Source organism: Dufourea novaeangliae, unplaced genomic scaffold (genome assembly GCF_001272555.1).
Source record: "Dufourea novaeangliae isolate 0120121106 unplaced genomic scaffold, ASM127255v1 scaffold162, whole genome shotgun sequence".
Classification (NCBI taxonomy): Eukaryota; Metazoa; Arthropoda; class Insecta; order Hymenoptera; family Halictidae; genus Dufourea; species Dufourea novaeangliae.
Genome location: NW_015374046.1, coordinates 2,208,497 through 2,224,381, shown reverse-complemented (window position 1 = coordinate 2,224,381; position 15,885 = coordinate 2,208,497). Strand labels below are relative to the sequence as shown.

The window sequence follows — 15,885 nt, the reverse complement described above, 5'->3', positions numbered from 1 at the left end:
AAGAAAAGTTTCTAAGCAGTTCATAAAAATAAATAAGTATGCGGTTTTGTACAAATGATCTACGCAGCGGTACAGCTACAGAAAACTAAATATGTGTGAAGTGTGTGCACAACATGTATCGAAACTTGTCAAATTCAAATGGCGGGAATTTTAAATTCTAATTAGTAATGTTAATATACTGTACTGATGACTGTAACATTTAGTATCTAAAATTATTATGTATTATTGAATTACTCTAAAAATAATGTATCGATATTATATGAATATATTTACAAAAATAAACTTTATAACAAAATTAATATTGTCAAAGGCACATTTTTTCAAACTATGTATTGAGTTTCTATATATTTGAAAATTACATGAATGATGATCATTTTGAGTGCTTATTCAACGTTAATTGCACATTTAAAAAATGAACGTTAATAGTATGCTGGGAAAATAAAAATTTCAAATTTTATGAAAATTCTTGTTACAAATTTTAAAACATGTTTGAAATATAGCAAAACATTATATAAGTGACATCTTTGAATTAACACCAATGTTACAAATACTCTATTTGATACTAGTTATCAATGGCTAAACCTGACGTAACATAACCTATATTTTTATCTACGTTTAAATGGTTATATTGTGTGTCAAACTAGAAATAGTCCTTGGCAGCAATTTTTGGACGAAGTAATTTTTAAATAGTTTCAAAATTTAAAATCCTATTTTTTGAACAGTCAAGTATAAATATTCAACTTTGTTTTACATTGCAACACGAATGTGTCATTATAGTGTGTTGGCAAAATCTGGATAGCAACTGTGTGCATATAATTGTATATTTCGTTTGTGTAAAAGTGAAATAGTGGTAGCAAAATGGTTCTCGCGGAATTAGGTCGAAAAATTACATCCGCATTACGTTCTTTAAGTAATGCAACTGTTATCAATGAAGAAGTAAGTATTCGTTTGTGAACATAACCTAAAACATGATTTTGACATACAGAGTAATGAAAACATTTCGACGTTATGACTGGCTTCATTGTTTTGTAATTTAATTACCTGTATATGAAGCAATATTATGCTTTTCATGATAAATGTTTAATCTAATTGTAAAAAATATAGCTTTTATTTAAGTTCTTTATAAATATTTTAATAAATATATACAATAAGAAATATTAAATGACTTTTCATCTCATTACCCCATAATAAAAATGATCAGTCAGTATTTAAAAAATGACAGTCCATAAATTACGTATAAAGTACATATATAATTTATTATTCAATGATATCACTATTTTGGTTCAACATATGTTTACAGTTGGACATAATACATAGTTAACTAACATTTAATTTAAATAACATAATCATTTAAGATTATCTTCATGAAAGGTAAAACTGTGTTTAATAATTAAAACTGTTTAAATCTTATTAAAAAACAATGTGAAATTAACATTGTGACATATACCTGTTACTTATTTACCAAATCTACATTCTTGAGTGAAATGTAAATAGATATGCAATTAGTAGTCTCAGTTATGCATTATTTGTAACATGCTTCAATTATACTTTCAATGAAGATTAGTAATGACCGTTATGACAATCATGTTGTAAAATTAATTATTTTACTTGCTTAAGTAAAATTTATTCATTTTATTTATAGGTTCTCAATTCTATGTTAAAAGAAATATGTGCTGCATTGCTAGAGGCAGATGTTAACATAAGACTTGTCAAGAAATTAAGGGAAAATGTCCGTGTTGTTATTGATTTCGACGACATGGCAGGAGGTCTCAATAAGAGGCGAATGATACAGAGTGCTGTTTTTAAAGAACTTGTAAAGGTAACAGTAATATACTCTTTATCATTTAAAATGTGCAAAAAGATTTTTGTATTTCATTATTCTCATACTAAAAATTTCATGCAAGTTATAAATAAGTTATTACATAAGTTTTATGTAAATTATAAATAAGTCATATAAGTAATAATCATGATTGACATTGGTTTCACAAAGGCAGGAAATCAACTAAATTAAAATTAATTAAAATTGATGTAGTTGAACTTTTTATTTTATGTTTCTGACTACATCATGCAATATGGTAATGCGTAATTAATATTTATTTTTTCTGCTCTAGAAATAGTCTAGCAAAAGTGGTCAACACATACATTTATTAGTATATCCTGTAGCTTATATTAGCCAATTAATAAACAGAAATATCAATTACTTACACAAACATTTGTAAAAAAGGGATTGTTTAGGCTGCACTGTTGCCACTTATGATTTTTCAGAAATTTTGATGACAGGTTATAATTTCGTATAAAATTTTAAGCAATTTATCTATTTAACAATTTTTTCTGTGTCCCTTAGTTTTCAAAATATTTAACAAAATAGTTTTCTCATCCTTCAGTTTTTGTTTTAGGGGGATTATTTTTTCCCTAAACAATGAATATGGGTAGCTGTAAAAATATATTTTTGGTACGAATTGGGTGGTTCCCCTTGTAAGTAAAAAATAAACGAATATAAACCTCATACATATATAGGATCATTTTGACACTTGCGTTGCATGGAGTATTACAACCATTACCATATAATCCCCTTATATGCTCAGTAATAATTGTTAACTTTAGGATTTTTGTAACACATTAACTTTGATTGGTTATAGCTGATTGACCCAGGGGTAAAAGCTTATCAGCCTGTAAAGGGACGGCCAAATATTATTATGTTTGTTGGTTTGCAAGGTTCAGGAAAAACTACTACTTGCACAAAGCTTGCATACCATTACCTTAAGAAAAATTGGAAAGCATGTTTAGTTTGTGCAGATACATTCCGTGCTGGTGCTTATGATCAAATAAAACAAAATGCAACGAAAGCTAGAATTCCATTTTATGGAAGGTTAGTTACAACTACAATTTATTACATTTACTACTGTAATGTATATTTGATACAATGTATATATCTAATTTTATGTGAGACTAATTGAAGAATATGAATATTGTATTTACAAGTGTAAAAATTATTTCTTTAGCTACACAGAAGTAGATCCAGTAGCAATAGCACAGGAAGGTGTTGAAATGTTTAAAAAAGAAGGTTACGAAATCATTATCGTCGATACAAGTGGTAGACACAAGCAGGAAGAATCTCTGTTTGAGGAAATGCTTCAAGTTTCCAATGCAATCGTAAGTGATTTTATAGTTATCAATATCTATTAGTATTTATTAACTCGTTCAGCCCCGAATGTTTTCGCGGCGTGCATATCCTACATCTGCATACCGATGTACATAGTATTATTTTTGTTGAAGAAAATATAAAACAATAACGATGTATGTAATGGAAGTTCAAAGTTATATGGCGAAGGTATTACGTGTTTAATACTACTCGACAGTATACTTGAATTGGAACTGCACCCTTATATAAATTGATACGAAATCTCAAAAGTCTTTCTTGCTAAGTAAAACGCACGAAACGTAATGCTTAAAAAGTCGTTCCTTTTTATATTCTATGTATAACTCGAGAAGCTACTCGAATTAGTGATTTTGGCATCTAGACTTCAAAGTTTGCAGAATTTCGCATTGATATTTTAACCACTAATGCAATATGAAATTTTTCTTACTTTTTATGTTCTATCTGTAGAACGCGTATGATATCATTATAAATATATTTTAAAAATATTATGAAAAAAAAAATAGTCGAAAAGTAAGAATTCATTTTTTTTGTTTGTGGTTTTCTTTTCGAGAAAATCGAATTTGAAACATATAGTAAGTAAAAACAGAATGGAATGAATAGACGCGCTAAGCAGTCGTATTTATTTTTTCGATTTATTTTTGCATGTAGTATCACTATTTAGCTGGTTGTACTACGAAAAGATGAAAATTTTATTTTGTACGAGTGACTATCGCGTTCATACGTCCATTAATAACACTCTGCACAGCTAAGAAACGTTCAATGAGCTTCTTACTAGTACTTAATTTCATTCACATTTAGTGTATCTTATTTATTATTACTCTTACCGAATGGTGAGCACAAAGTGAAGTTTAAACGTATAATAAAAAGAAGGTCATTATTCGATTTGATGGAAATTTATAGTTGCATACTACCGTCGATTTAGTTTATTATCTTAATATTTTAGTAAAGAAATTATATTTAATAAATATTTCGTCACTTGTATTTTAACATTTTTGTGTAACTTTATTCAAGTTCTAAATAGTTTTTATGCATATTTTAGATAAGAATTTAAAAAACCAAATTGTTTTTAGCAACCAGACAATATAATCTTCGTGATGGACGCGACAATAGGTCAAGCTTGTGAAGCTCAAGCAAAAGCTTTCAAAGAACGCGTTAATGTTGGTTCTATCATCATTACAAAACTTGACGGTCACGCAAAGGGTGGAGGTGCACTTTCAGCGTAAGTTTAAATGATTTTTAAATATGATTCTAATTAAGAAAAATTCTTAATTGACATTATTTATATTTCTATATATTTATAAGTTCGTGGATGTTCGTTTAGAAGAAAACGTTTATTTAATTTATAGATGAAACATACTTTGTCAGATTTAAAAAAAATTTGTTTTTTAATGACCAAATTGTAGTTTCAATAAAATTTTCATTCTAATAAACTTACATAAACGTAAATCAGTTGATTGATTACTAAATTATTATTAATTCTCGAAGTTTATCATATTATGGAAGTATATTTCTACAGGGTTGCTGCAACAGAAAGTCCAGTAATTTTTGTAGGCACAGGGGAACACATAGATGACCTAGAGCCTTTCAAAACAAAACCTTTTATCAGTAAACTATTGGGTATGGGTGATATAGAAGGTCTTATAGACAAAGTAAATGAGTTAAATCTCGATGACAATGAAGAATTACTTGAAAAAATTAAACATGGTCAATTCACTTTGAGGGATATGTATGAACAGTTTCAAAATATTATGAAAATGGGTCCATTTTCTCAACTGATGGTGAGCTTTATTTACTTATACAGTAAATTTGTATACAATTCACATTTTTTCAAAATATTTCATACTAATTAATTCTATTAACACTTTGCCGGCCGCACTGCTTTTAAACATTTCTTCGCTTGGCGCCGGCACCACTAACCACTGTGGTGTCGCCGCCCGCCGAGCGATACTTTGTGAAGGTCACCACTGTGGTGTCGCCGGACGTCATAGTGTCAATATCAGACCTTGTTGTCTGACATTCTAATATTATGATATCATATAACATGTACAGACTGTATAATATGATGTGATTATTTTAAATATGAATACTATTTATTGTTAAAATAAGGAAATCCTGGATGTACAATTATTCATTCAAATGATTTCAAATTAAACGAAAACAAAAATCTTTTAAATAGGGGATGATTCCTGGCTTCAGTCAAGATTTTATGTCAAAAGGTACAGAACAAGAGTCGATGGCAAGGTTAAAACGGTTGATGACCATTATGGACAGTATGAATGATTCTGGTAAATATTGTTTTCCTATTAAGTTACTGTTGTACTTTCGTAAATCTGTTTAAAATTTTACTTATGCTTATTTGTTCACATCGTACTCCTTAAGAGGTTGTTAATGTTACTTAATATTTGTAGAATTGGACAATAGAGATGGCGCAAAATTGTTCAGTAAACAACCAGGCAGAATAGTAAGAGTAGCCCAAGGTTCAGGAGTAATAGAAAAAGAAGTTAAAGATTTAATTACACAGTATACGAAATTCGCTGCTGTTGTTAAGAAAATGGGTGGTATTAAAGGCTTATTTAAAGCGGGAGATATGACGAAAAATGTAAATTCCACACAAATGGCGAAATTAAATCATCAAATGGCAAAAATGATGGACCCAAGAGTTTTACACCAAATGGGTGAGTCATTTACTATCAAATCGTCTCTCTACTACCAAACAGTTTTAAAATACTTTTCTTACTGTTTAGAATTCTGAAGATTATATTCTAGATAACGTATTTGTCGAGGTGATTCTCAAGTTTTTAAATTGTCGGTCGGGTGCTCTTTCGTACTCATTAGGGTAATATAATATTTAAAAAACCTAAACAAATTAATAAAGATATGATAAATTACAATTTTATGTCGCTGTGCCTAAAAAGTATTACGCGTATACACGACCTAATCGTCAATACTATTCAGATTGAAGAAACGAATTATGGGGTCAGTAATCTTTTTGGAAACTATATTAGGGGGTTTGAATATGATGATGTTAATGCGAAATTAGGATGGTTTAACACTAACCGTACCACGGCCGGTCAGTAGATCGGTTTTAAATACGGTGCGAATAGATATATAAAAGTCTCTATACGGTTAATGTAAAGTCATCGTTTTGATCGTTTCGAAGAAGTTTAAGGAATATAAATCGTGTAAGTTTGTACCTTTAGCCAAAAGGTACTTTTACTTGTAAATGGCTGACCCTTTCGATTAAATTTATGCTTTAGCGGAGAAAGTATTTTTACAATACAAAAATTGTAAACAAAGTTTTATTTTGCAAAGTTCCTATCGAAGTCGATTTCTTGAAGTCTTTTCTGCAAAATACTATTTGCTCAAAACGGTATCTTAGTTGTATAATGCTATATTACAGCTATTAAGTGCTGTTGCGCGGCTTCGCGCAGGTAGTTGACCCTCACGTTCAGATACTACGATCGGCTGATTATGGCACAAACATACAAGCCATATGATTTGAGTGAACTCTTTAAATGAAACAAGAAGGTTCCAAAGTCTGTACCCCGTATACATACAGCTTCCCTTGTAACTGTGGTATAAGTCCTGGAACCGATATAGTGAGGTTGTAAATTAAATCGTTAAGTAGGGTCACGATAGATGTAGTTGCATCCAGGGCTGTGTACGTATCTTATTGATGTAGTACCTTGAATGTCAGACTGTAAAAGTCATATGTGAAAATATCTCTTTACAATCTTTCATTAAAATTGAACGATATTATGTCCTCATCGTCTCTTGGTCGTTAACAGTTGTTGTACTAGTAAAAATTACTCTGCAATTGTTAAGGATTAGGACGCATACTGTTTCAGTGCACGGCCTTGAACGAGGTTCGAACTTCTTATCTCCCCCTAATTGCTGTTTCGATGCTCGGAACATGTAAACTTTCGACTTTGAACAGTTTTTACGACCCCACTATGTATATCGGTTCCAGAACCGATACCCTCCCCTTGTACAGCTACGATATGTAGTAGCCCCTCCACGTTACTACCGTTTCACTGCTTCTGGAGCAACATTGTGTTACACGGGAGTTATTTAAATGTTTTATAATTCAAACTAAACTACGTTGGTTGCAATACATATACATTAATAGTTTCAAAATTGGAATAATTAGAATTTCCATCTTTATAAACAATCTTTATGTACGGAAGAAACGATATCCGTAGAGAGGAAAATAATTTTTCTATTGGAAATTCTTTCTATGTTTGAAAGTAGTTATTACATTCGTACATAAAAATTAATGTCATATAAGCAGGTCAAATATGAGATGTAAAGTTCGTATAAATTTGAAAACTAAAAAATTTATGTTACATTTGTGTATTTAGTGCAAAAAATGTATCAAACAAAAGATTTATTATAAAGATATTTACTTGATCTGTTTTGTTTGTTTTGATTCACTCGATTGTATTTGCTTAAAAAAATTTATTTGTTTCCTCTAATGGTTTAAATATTTTTTAGGTGGTATGCCAGGATTACAAAACATTATGAAGCAACTTCAGCAAGGAGCAGCGGGAGGACTTGGTAACTTAATGGGTGGTTTTGGTGGAAAATCGTGAAAAAAGGTTAATCGAGCGGATACACTCTCAGTCTCTGATATAAATCTTCATAACACAACATCGTTGAGAAGTGAAGGAGAGCAAGGGACTTCGAAGCATTAACTTCCAACGAGAATGATCTCTTGAAGAGAATGATACAAATTTAGGAGAAATTTTATGTTTACGGATTTTTCTCAACGCGAAAGAAAAAAATAAAAAATGATTTTATGTACCATATGTACGCTTTTCACAGTTTTTCCGTATTACCTTTGTAAACTTATTTCCTTTTACGTTCAGCATCTTTTTTTGTATATACATATGCCGCTTTAATACTATTTTATTACCTATATCTTCCTATTATTAGATGTCAATGAGATGAAAATATGTATGTAGGTACGTACCAATAAATGAAACTTATTTTTATTTTTCATTGTTTATCCTTATCATTGCAATTTGTTAACTTGCTACGTCTTCTCCTTTTGTATAAAATTTTTTTAATACAACTTGATCATTAACGAATCGTTTATTTACTAAAACAAATTGATATTGTTTGAGTATAGTTGTTGTTAATTCGAATACCAAATTTCCATAGTTAATGTTGCTAAAGAAGAATTCAAACTTTTCACGGGTTATTTTAGTACCATTTTTGAATCCCATTTGATATTGTGACAAAGGAGGGAATTTCCAGTGTTACCTCACAAGGGGAGACTCGACTGTACCACCCCGATTCCAATAAAATTGTGCAGGGTGGTAGGGATGCCTGTGTACGAAAAAAAAATTATTGCGTCTGTATCAAAATTAGTTTACATTCGTCGCTACTATTAAACTGCTACAAAATAAAAAAATTTGCAATTTGCTTAAACTTGTGTAATAAAAGTGTACGCGTTCGTAATAACAGTATTGAACATGATTTTTTGTCTCTATAAGTGAAAAAAGAAATATGTTCGGCGAGTTTTGAACCTGGGTGAAAAAGTCGCCAACTTACTACACTACCACTTCGCTATCGCTGCCATTTATAAAAATGTGTGGATGTCGGTATTTAGTTGGTTATTTAAACGATTGTTCAACTTTTGAATCCTTTTTTCTCAAAAATGTATAACCGTATAAGGTAAATATTTTTCACTGACAATTTTCATAGATGTATATCTACTACTTTGCACAATTTCAATGAAACCAGTGTGGGACAGTCAGAAGCCTCCCCTTGTTAGAATAAGACGCTTACTTTCTATGCGTTAGCTTCCGAAGACAACAGAGACCTAACAGTGACCTTTAAGAAGTACCAAGCTTTTCGAAGGTTACACGAACCCTCCGAGGAATTTCAAGGTTCACCAAAGAGCAAAGGTTACGGATGGCGAAGAATGACCGAAGGTGGTCAAGAGAAAGCCCTGGAGCCTACACGCTAGACAGAGAATAACAAATCCGGAACGGTGATCAAGAAAATCATTACATATGTTTTAAAAACACCATTCTTATGCTACGTACCGTTCAAGATGTGTGATTACTTATTGCGCGAATACCTGAAGTGTTATACCATCTTCACCCCCTACTGTTTTTACGGCTTCACTTTCTAGGGTGTGTCGCATGATTGGCGTGGATCGTACATTCATTTTGTCCGAAAATAAATGCAGATAATAAAAGGTATAGATTTACTTTTCTGGCCGTATTAAATACTCCTTTCCTTAAGTGCATCGACACATTTGCGAAGTGGAATTATGTCTTTCTTAGACAGAACTATATGTTGTTGCGAGTTAATCGATTCTCTTCTTTTTGCCCATAGAATTATTGAATTACATTGAATATTAAATACTTAATACAGTAAAATTGCAAAATTTCTGGTTGGACATGTACTTTATTTGCTGTGAGATTCAAGTATTTCAATTTTTTTAAAATTGCGATACAATGATGAACATTTCCAAACAGAAATTCGAATAAATAATTTTTCGATATCTCATCTCCTTTGAGAAACTTGTGTAATAGATTACGCACGTGATTCACGTTACATGTGGACATATATGACGATTCCTTTTTTTCACTTTTCCCACTTCTTTCACTCCCACACACGCATACACAAAAGCATGCATCATCCAATAAACATTTGCTTATGACCCGCATACCAGACCTGAGCAATGTCAGACAAAAAAAAATATTTTTAAACAACTATCCAAACAATAATTCACTTTATGCGATTAGGTATAATTTTTAAATGATTGTATGTCAATCTATTCAATAAAGCAACGATTTGTTTTTAAATTATTTTCTCGTTTTGCAAATACTTTTGCAGAGATAGATGTATACATATTCCTGTTCATATTCAACGCGTATTAACTTACCCTATAAATTCTTGAACAAATTAATCGATATAATTAAAAATTATATCCGTATAATATAGTTCAATAATACTTTTTATTATACTAATTTTTTGTTTTTGTAATTAACTGGTCTCTTTATTAACACTTGTTATTACTTAATTCTTATTATTTCGAATAAGAATATATACAATAATTATTTATTATACTGTCAATACTGCATTTCCTACTTTTTACTTTAGAACTCTCTGGAATATAAACTTTCCATCTGTTTTTAGTAGCACTGATAATATTCTGCCTTTCTTAAATTTATAAAATAAAGTGTTAAGAATTTACATAAACACATTCCAAAGGTAACAGGAAACGTTTTTAATAGTTTTATTAAACTTATATACACATGCATATCTGTACTGGTGCGTAATTAAAAGAAAACTTAATTTGTAAAAAAGGTACACTTTTTATAAACAATTTATTTAACACTACAACTACTCGTGTTGAATATATGCTAAATTACATTGTACAATATACTAGGATGTATGATATGTATAATACAATATAGCATAATTAGTTTTCAGTACATAGAACACAAGAAGTCTGGAATCCATCATTTTGACGGGTTTGATAGTTCTAGTATTAACAATCTAATATGAACATATTTGAGTTTAGTAAAAGGACTTTAATTATGCTATTTCTACTTTATTAATAGATATAGTTACTGTAATACACATGTAAATGGGCTTATTAGTATAAACCACTATGATAATCGTTCGTTATAACGATTTCATAAAAGTTTTTTAAAAATTTTAAAGAAAAATTCAATCGATAATAGCAAACAAATTCAAAGAAATTCAAACAATTTCAATTTTTAATTTAATATGAAAATAGTGTAAAATAAATAGTAGTACACAGATGTGTTAATAATAGAGTAGCAATTTAATTTTATATAAAACAAAATAAATTATTTTAAAATAATTCTTCATTAAAGTATAACAGTTTCGAATAAGATGGCAAATACTACAGAATTCTTAACATTGTGAGATATCAAATTTTAACGGAGATATATGTTAACCACTCTATATTAAAGCATACCGGAAATTATTTGCAAAATTATTCTCGAATTAAAATCTAAAAATAATCAAATTGATTGAAAAACTATAAAGTTATTTCTCTAATTTTGATTGATTTAAAAATTGCGTTCGATCTAAAATATTATTATTAGAATAACGTTTATAATATAATTTTGTTCCAGTAATGTCTAGGTTTAGTTTAAACAAGCGAGAAATCAAGATTATATGATTGAATAAAGATTTATATCTATGTAGTTCAGACACGTATTCTCAATAATAATTGTCTTTATAATTAGGAGGAAGTTTCTTGGGAAGATGATCCAGAGATTGTAATCTCGATCGAACTGGTAGGGATACAACCAAAATCGGCGAATCGGTATAAGAGAGGAACGAATACTAAAGCAGCGTCAGTTTTATTGACTTTCTTTCAAGTAACACGTGGAAGAGTAAAATCCATTTAGTGAATCTTAATCGTCGCATACGAATTTATCGAGCACGTAAGTATTGTTATTCTTTATCGCAATCCACCTTCCTTTTCTATTTTTTATTATTCATAAGGAATTGTTATTAATTCAGGCTGAATCGTAATGGATTAATTTTTTAAACATTAATATTTTACCGGCTGTTTGCGTGACGCTATTTGATCATACATAAAAATCTTTTTTTTTTCATTTTAAATATTGGCGACGAAAGATATGTTTTGTGTGATATTGACTAAACTCTTTCTCAGTTCTATTATTGAGAAAATTCATAGAGTATTCTGTATGATTGATCAATATTATTAAATTCAGATTAATCTTTTCACAAATTAAAACCTCACCTTATTAAAAAAAACACCATTTTTATCTGTAATTTTATTCATAGAATACTATACATCAGAGGAAATGAATGCTTCATCATCGGAAGCAAATGTAGTATAATTTTGTTGTATTAATTTCATATATAAGATATTCATACGTAAGATCGACAAAATAAAATAATTTATTTTAGATCTTCTAAAAAGTTAAACTACTTACTCAGTCTGTGATTATTTGGTAAACATTGGTCCAGTATTTGCATGATTCTGTATTTAATTGAAATATCTTATATTTAGGCATCTTTAGAAAATTTAGCTCTATTGTATAAAGGACATCACACATATAAACTGCGTCTACATACAATTAGCCGAAATGTTCTCCAGAAATGTGTTTCCATTTATAATAATTTGAAAAACGTAATGTGTGTAATGAATACAAGGCAAACAAGAATACAGACTGAAGAGAAGAAAGCCATTGTAAATAAAAACATTGTAAACAATTATGGGAATGTGAATAAATATAAAAAATTGATTATACTATTAATACAAAGATATTGGAACGGTTGTGTAAAAGTGTGACGTTAAAGTGTGAATCAATATTAATTCACCTAAGATGTATAAGGTTATAAGATAATTTAGATTTCTGTAAACATAAAACAATGAAATAAAATTAATTTGTGTATAAAGTATAAAATACTATCGTTACGACCTTATGATACTATCAGTAACAATATAAAAATATAAGAAAATTGCAGAAACAAAATAAAGAAGTTACACATTAATTTATTTAAACAGACAAATTTCAGCAAAATTTAAATCGAATTTTGGTAATTATGTAACATATATTGTAGAATAAAATTCCGGATATAACAACAGCTTTTATTTTTCGTAGAAGACAATAACAACGTTTATAGTAACCAAACAAATATAATTCAGCGTTATCTACACCTCGTTTAATAAATATTTGACAAATTAAAATAGTATAAGTCGATCCTTTTAAAGTGCTCCTTAATTGACAAGTGGAAAAACTAAAGAATTTGAAAGAGAAAATTAATTGTGAAATTAACATTTTAATGGCATAGAGCTACTAGTTTTTTAGAAACAGTATTGCATATTCTTTTTTCTGTGCATATAGGAGTATATGTCAGTTATTTTTTTAAATGCAAAATGTGGAAGCGTATGGTTCAAAGTTCATTTTTCAGAGGATCAACAAGAAATGTGTCACTTGATTAGCCATAATATTCAAGACCACGTAAGATCATGCAAAATTTATTAATCAGCCTTGAAGACTATAAAAAGATAAGTTGCTTACATAATTAAAAAATAGAATACTTTAAAACGATAACGATAAACTTAATGTTCCTTTAGAAATAATAATATTATAAAATAATGTACATAAAAAGGCAATTCTTATTGTATCTGTATCAGCTGTAGACTTGAGTATTATTTAAATAAAAGCGTTTTAATGCAATCATCAAACTTATAAACTATCTTTCTTGTCAGAAGGATAATTGAAATTATCTTAAATAATAATTTCATTTCATTGTCTGATTAATAGCGCGTCTAAGCGACGTCCGACTATTACAGTAGATTCCGATGTTACTAGAGAACCAGAAATTGTAGTCAAACATATTTGCTGAACTAATTTTTAGTTTTGGTCATTCTCAATATACAATGGGTTCCAAATGTTTCCGGTCAAACGGTAATATCACCATATCTTTATCAAAAATATTGTGAGTCCCGTATTTGTGAGAAACAGAACATTATTTTCATGTAAGAAAATTTTTAATATCACCAAATCTGAAGAAACAATGTATCCTCGATAACAAGTGTTCATTCGTATTACATATACATTTTTAAAAAAATATGTTGAAATTACAGTTTAGCCGGAAACTTTTTGCAGCCACTGTATATGTGTGCATATCAATGATCATAGTTCTATATAACATACACCTTTAAAATTTTGAAACGGAGGTGTACGTTAGAAGGTGATTTCGCATAAAAATTCGTCAGTTTAGTGATGACAATCCGGTTTCGGCAAAGAACACGCGTCACAAAACGAACGGGACCGCGTGACTGGTTAAGAATCAACGGGCCAAGATGTTTTGTTAGAAATCGTTCGAATAATAAAAATAAGATCTCGATAGCGATTTTACGAGAGCATACTTCTTCGAAAGTGTCCCTATAAATAGTAAATCACTAATAATGTGGACGCGGGAATAAAAGCGGCTGACAGGCAGGTATAAAAGACAGGTAGAAAAGGACAAAAGGTTGTAGAGAGGCCGAGTGAAACATACTCGAGGCCAAAGAGAAGAATGACGTGAGCTCCAAAATATCGTTCTAGGAATGTAGGACATTAGAAAAGTAAAAAAATCACGCACATGCGTACTCCGCGTATATTCCTTTCTCTTTCGATCGAGACGATCCGGTCGAGATCGGGTATTTCCGGGTGATCGGTCTTCCTTTTTCCATAAATTACGGTTATTGCTTTCCACCACCTTACTCGCCCGTTCGCTTCCTCATGCCCGACACTTTCTTCGAATTAACTTATACATCCGTTATATCATTTTTTTTCTTTCGAATACGTATTTTCATTCCAGGTCTGGGCTTAAATTATTCAGAACGGAAAATCAATAATTTGGCATTTATACTCTGGAGATTACTTAGGAGAAACAAAACGGTTTTGTGCCAAAAAAATCTCTGATTTGTGGCATGATGTCTCTCTTATTATTTATCAATGAGTCTATACCGGTTGTACAGGATTAATCTGTTACATCGTATTCGTATGTTCTTCGTTCTGTCCTATTATTAAAATAATCTTCGATAACGCGATTAAATCACATTTCTTTGGAGTTGTTTACAAAGACAGGAACTCGTTGGAAATTCATTTCGTCTCCGAAAGATGTTGATGCGTTGAAAAAATAGCGGAAACATTATTACATTGGACTGCAGGTTTTATTATATTGTATTTAACATATTTATATATGCTGTAAATGCATACAATTCGCAGTCTACCCATGACTTATGAACTGGACTGTTATGAAGTAGTCTTATTAAATAGAATCTCTTGTATCATAAAATCAATAAAAGGCAATACCATATTAATTTTTTATAAATATTGATCTAGAAGAGAAAATTCTAGTAAGTGTATTTTAGTAAACGATATAATGTTTGACAATAAAATGTCAAAATAACAATGTGAAAGTTCTTTAAAACAAGCCATTTTTTCCTTTCTTGTAGGATTACAATATTAACCATATGATTCTTGAATTGTTCGTTGCTGTGATGCTTATAGGCCCATAATTTATGAAACTCGTGAAATGTGAAAATTTAACTCTCGTTTTGTTTTATTATAATCTCCCTTATATAACGTTATTAAAAAGAAAAGAAATTTCTTGTTTTACAAGAAAAAGGATAAATGGTACGCAAATATACATTTGTCTTTATCACTACAGAAAACTCGTTCCGTTTAATTATTCGAAAAACTATTAACTTGATATTAGCCGAAGATGTAACGCATAACAAATATCATAATGTAATTCCATCCTTACACGATGAAGGTGTTTTCTCTTTAAGGTTATTTCAAAATTGTTTGGATTCAATGTAACAACGTAAAAACCCAAAATAAGCAAAAGTTAAAAGAAAAAGATTGGTCAGTGCAAGCAGAGACATTGTCTAAGAATGCAAAACAAATATAACACGTATACATGTAAAAAAAGGTATTGAATTCTTCTTCCACCCGATTTTCGACGTCTGAGTGTTAATTAAACGTTGAAAGCAGAGATTGTTCGATAATGCAGCGATGCTAAATTTGACTCGTTTGAAATGCACCGTTTCACCGGGGCAACAAGTACAAGATCAAAAGGAGGAGAAGAAATATTTAAATAATTTGAAGAATCCGGATCTTTAAACCGAGGAGCTTTACGTAATAAGACTGTAAAAAAAACAGAACCATCAACAGAATTTGATGTTTCGTAAGTTCTTA

The 15,885-nt window shown here is 30.0% G+C and overlaps 1 protein-coding gene across 1 annotated transcript; it reads left to right on the top strand.

Moving 5' to 3' along the window:
• The first annotated feature begins 858 nt into the window (after positions 1-858).
• Positions 859-8,050, top strand: LOC107189707 (signal recognition particle 54 kDa protein). The gene is made up of 9 exons (XM_015578298.1): positions 859-936; positions 1,643-1,819; positions 2,640-2,869; positions 3,003-3,153; positions 4,231-4,379; positions 4,677-4,938; positions 5,337-5,445; positions 5,569-5,835; positions 7,655-8,050. The coding sequence occupies exons 1-9, from the start codon at positions 859-861 to the stop codon at positions 7,750-7,752; spliced, it is 1,521 nt and encodes a 506-aa protein (XP_015433784.1). The 3' UTR covers positions 7,753-8,050.
• Positions 8,051-15,885: the final 7,835 nt, after the last annotated feature.